General features: G+C 50.7%; 1 protein-coding gene across 1 annotated transcript in view; it reads left to right on the forward strand.

Moving 5' to 3' along the window:
- The first annotated feature begins 427 nt into the window (after positions 1 to 427).
- FOSL2 (FOS-like antigen 2) overlaps positions 428 to 3,792 on the forward strand; it is a 6,042-nt gene continuing 2,677 nt past the window's right edge. Inside the window, exon 1 of the mRNA XM_010004932.1 lies at positions 428 to 678. Within this exon, the coding sequence (XP_010003234.1) occupies positions 439 to 678 (240 nt within the window). The 5' untranslated portion in view covers positions 428 to 438. The remainder of the gene's footprint in view (positions 679 to 3,792) is intronic.

Consider the following 3,792-nt stretch of genomic DNA (forward strand, 5'->3'; position numbering starts at 1 on the left):
CAGAACTGAAGTTTCTCTTCCTTTTCTTTTGCCTAGCAGAGAAGTGTTTTTCTAGAAAACCCTTAATTCCCCTTTTGCTCCATGCCAGAAGGATCAGGGGGCATAGGCAGGAGGCAGTGGGGATGCTGCCCAGGAGATGAGTGGAGTAGAGGATGCTGGGGAAGTGTAGGGGGGATGAGGAAGGGGTCTGGGAGTGGGCAAGGCTGCTGCAGAGGGCAAGCACCTGAACCCAGCACCTTCCTCAGAGAGGCTGCAGCAGGCACGGGCAGCCTGGGATGCTGCAACTTTTTGCTTTGGGTGCTGCTTTGATCCTCACTGGTGCCGCTCCTGAGGGTCTAGCTGGTTTCTGAGTAACCACTTATGTTCTGCTTTCATTGACAGTTTCTTCTCTCTCTTTCTTTTCTCCCCTGCCTGTCCTCCTAGAAATTTCGAGTAGATATGCCAGGATCAGGCAGCGCTTTTATCCCAACGATCAACGCCATCACAACTAGCCAAGACCTGCAGTGGATGGTCCAGCCCACCGTCATCACCTCCATGTCGAGCCCTTACTCTCGCTCGCACCCCTACAGCCACCCGCTGCCTCCGCTCTCCTCGGTGGCCGGGCACACGGCCCTTCAGCGACCCGGGGTCATCAAAACCATCGGGACCACCGTAGGCCGGAGGCGGAGAGACGAGCAGGTAACCGCAGCGAGGAGAGCGGCTGGGGCCGCCTCGACAACAGGTGTACAGAGGTTTCCCCCCCTTGTGCTCTCTCTGTCTCGGGATCTCCTGGCCCCACAGGGCAGCGCTGAGGTCTGTCCCCCGTGCTGTGCAGCTGCTGGGGTTTCTCAGAGTGACACGGAGTATGAGGGTGATTTTATTGCTGCTTCCTCATCACACAGCGAGACTCACCCAATCTCCGTCAAACGCTTCGCACCACTGGGCCGCATTGCGGCTCGGTTTCAAAAGCAGGTGAAACCCTGAAGATGAGGCCTGGGTTTCAGTTTGAGTGTCCTCTTCCACTCCAGGCAGAAGGAAACCTCTGAGCAAGCAAAGGAGGGTTTTATGTAGGTCCTTTACAAATCTGACACCCAAATGGTGTTTTATATCTGCTCTGTGGCAGCTTGTGCTGCTCCCGTCTCACCTTTTGGCTGATGCCTCCGGCAGCAGCCAGCATCATGCAGGGAGGAGCAGCTTCCCTAGAGCACCTCAGCCCTAGTAGCAAAAGCCTTCTGGATGTCTGGGGTCTAAATCCACCTTCCCACTACAAACATGCAATCACTTGGTCTCTTTACAGCGCTGAGGTGGGCATCCCATAAGCAGAGGTTTTTCTGCTCAGTGGTATTTTCATAGCTGGGATGGGATGGCTTGTGCCACTGCTGCCCTGTGCTCAGATTTCTGATGGGATTATGGATCCAGGACCCTGGATACTGTGCTGGGGCAGGGTGGTGGACTAGATTCAGGCATTTCTTCTTCTGGAAATCCTTTCAGCCATGTCAATTTTTTTTCTTGGTAAGAAACAGCCTTCTCCAAAGCTGTCTGGTGAATAGCTTTCCACAGTGCTGGGCTGATTTATTTTTTTTCTCCTTTTTTCCCCCTTTTTTTTTTTAAAAAAAAAAAAAAAGTAGATTTCCCCAAATTGTTCCCAAGCAGCAGTTGTGTGGGTCGCTGCAGAGCAATGTAATGAGATGCTCTGCACACCCCCAGTACACGAGCACAGACTATCGCATGAGGTCTGTTTCTAATAAGACTCACCAGCCCTACTTTTACTTCCACGTCATCTGTTTTGATTTCACAGTCAGATTATTTTATACAGTTGCTGTCTGGCTTAGACCCAAGAGGCAGGGAAGGGGTTAAAGTCACTTGTCCAGAGTGAGCTGCATCTCTGTCCTGGGAACCTGTATGGGTGTGCTGAGGACCTGTTTTTGGGAGGAAGGACTGGGCAGCCATGGTGATTCAGGAAAGTGCCAGCCCTTTCCACCAGCTGGAGCTACCTCCTGGTTCCCTGCATGCAGGGCTGGTGTCCAAACCTAGGGAAGCTCTCACGAGAACTGGGGGAATAATTAGCAACAACTAATTTGTTTGACAAATGCTGCCTCTGTGTTCACAAATTGGCCGTGAAGAGATCACCATATTCTCCGCTTTATTTGTTGTTCAGAGTTATTTGCTGAAGGATGCCTGCCAAGCAATTCCTGGCCTGTGGCTTGTTTGCAAGCCCTTCACTGTGGGTCATTCAAAGCCAAGTCCTTTTGATTAGACACGTGCTTAGGCAGTATCCGGGCACTTCCCCATGGCTCTTTGCTCAGGTTTCTGCTGTTGGAGCTTTGGACACCGCATCGGAGTGCCTTTTAGGAAAACTTTGTGTCATGCTTTATGAAAAGAACCTGTTTTGATGAATGCTTCTGCCACCGAACGCACGTATTTGGCTTGGACAGGCTACAGATAACGTGTACACCAGGGGCAAATCCAACCTCTTTCAAACAAATCCAGCAACCACTGACAGAATATTCCTTTTCAGACCTAGTATAATGTTAAGCACATCCAGATTAGGGGCTTCAGCCCTGCCCATATGATTTTGGCAAAGCGTAGCCTCTGAGACCGATAATTTTAAAATGACTGAAGGTTCTGTGAGGAGAAATTTCAAATGTATTTCAATGAGGTCTGTGCTTTCGAAGCATGAAAGGGCTCTTGGAAACTGTAGACAGAGGCCCCAAGTCAGCACAGAATTACGTGCATGCTTAAAGCATTGCCATATATCAGATACTTGTGTGCAAATACGTTTTTACCCTGCTCACATAAGGGCTGGGACCTGAGCAGGTGGAGCTGTACTGGGGAGAGTGGTGCCTGTGGGGGCTCCCTACTCAGGGCCAAAGCCCCACTGGCTGCTGCCCAGCAGGGTGGAGGGACACCTTCTCACCTCCCCCACCTCCAACCCTGAGATATAGAGCATTGTGATCTGCTAATGGAAAAGCTTTCAGGCCCAAGCCTGTGTCCCGGAGTCCTATAAGTGCTAGTGTTGCTCAGTGTGGATCTGGGCGCTCGTGCAGCCTGCAGGTGAAATCACAGGCACGGAGCAAAACCCCAGAAAAGCAGAACTGAGCAAGGGGAATGCCCAGAGGTTGAAGTAAACTCCCTGAAACTGTGAAGAACAAAATTAAGGAAATAAAACAAACCAAAGCAAACCAGAATGAGGTTAGAGTAAAACTAACATTAAAAAGAAAGGATAGTAAAAAGGTGAATGCCCCTTTAGCAATTTTTTGGCAGCCTCTGAAGATATTTAAACTGAAAGCTTTTATGAAAAGGTTTTCCTTTCCATAATCCTCTGGCGTACTGTGAGATCTGACACATGCTTTGCAGGGTGCTCGTTTCACTTTTGTTTGCAGTCACTGAGTCAAAGCCCCCACAGCACACACCAGCCCAGTGAGGATAAAGCGCCGAGCACAGGGCTGGTCCACAGCAGAGGAGGGTGTGTGGCCAAGTACGTGCCATGAATCCCCACGGCAGTCTCTGTGCACCAGCTTCTGCCTGCTGTGTGCCACCACAGCAGTGAGCTGGGCCACACTGGCCTTCCTCATATGCTGCTGTAGCAGCTCCCTGGCCTTGGCTGTGGTGCCAGACTAACTGCTGCTCCTAGGATTTGTAAATCCTTGTCTCAAACCCCAAAAGCTAGGCCTGACTTGACCAGACCTTGTGGGCTCCGGTTCACTTCCTCTGATTTTGCAAGAGTGTTGCTGATGGATCTCTGTGGAATTGCTCCTGATTTACATCAGTGAGGATGTTAGCTGGCCTCAGGAAGTCCTTGATATCACTGGA

This window comes from Chaetura pelagica, unplaced genomic scaffold (genome assembly GCF_000747805.2).
Source record: "Chaetura pelagica isolate M959 unplaced genomic scaffold, ChaPel_1.0 scaffold13, whole genome shotgun sequence".
Classification (NCBI taxonomy): Eukaryota; Metazoa; Chordata; class Aves; order Apodiformes; family Apodidae; genus Chaetura; species Chaetura pelagica.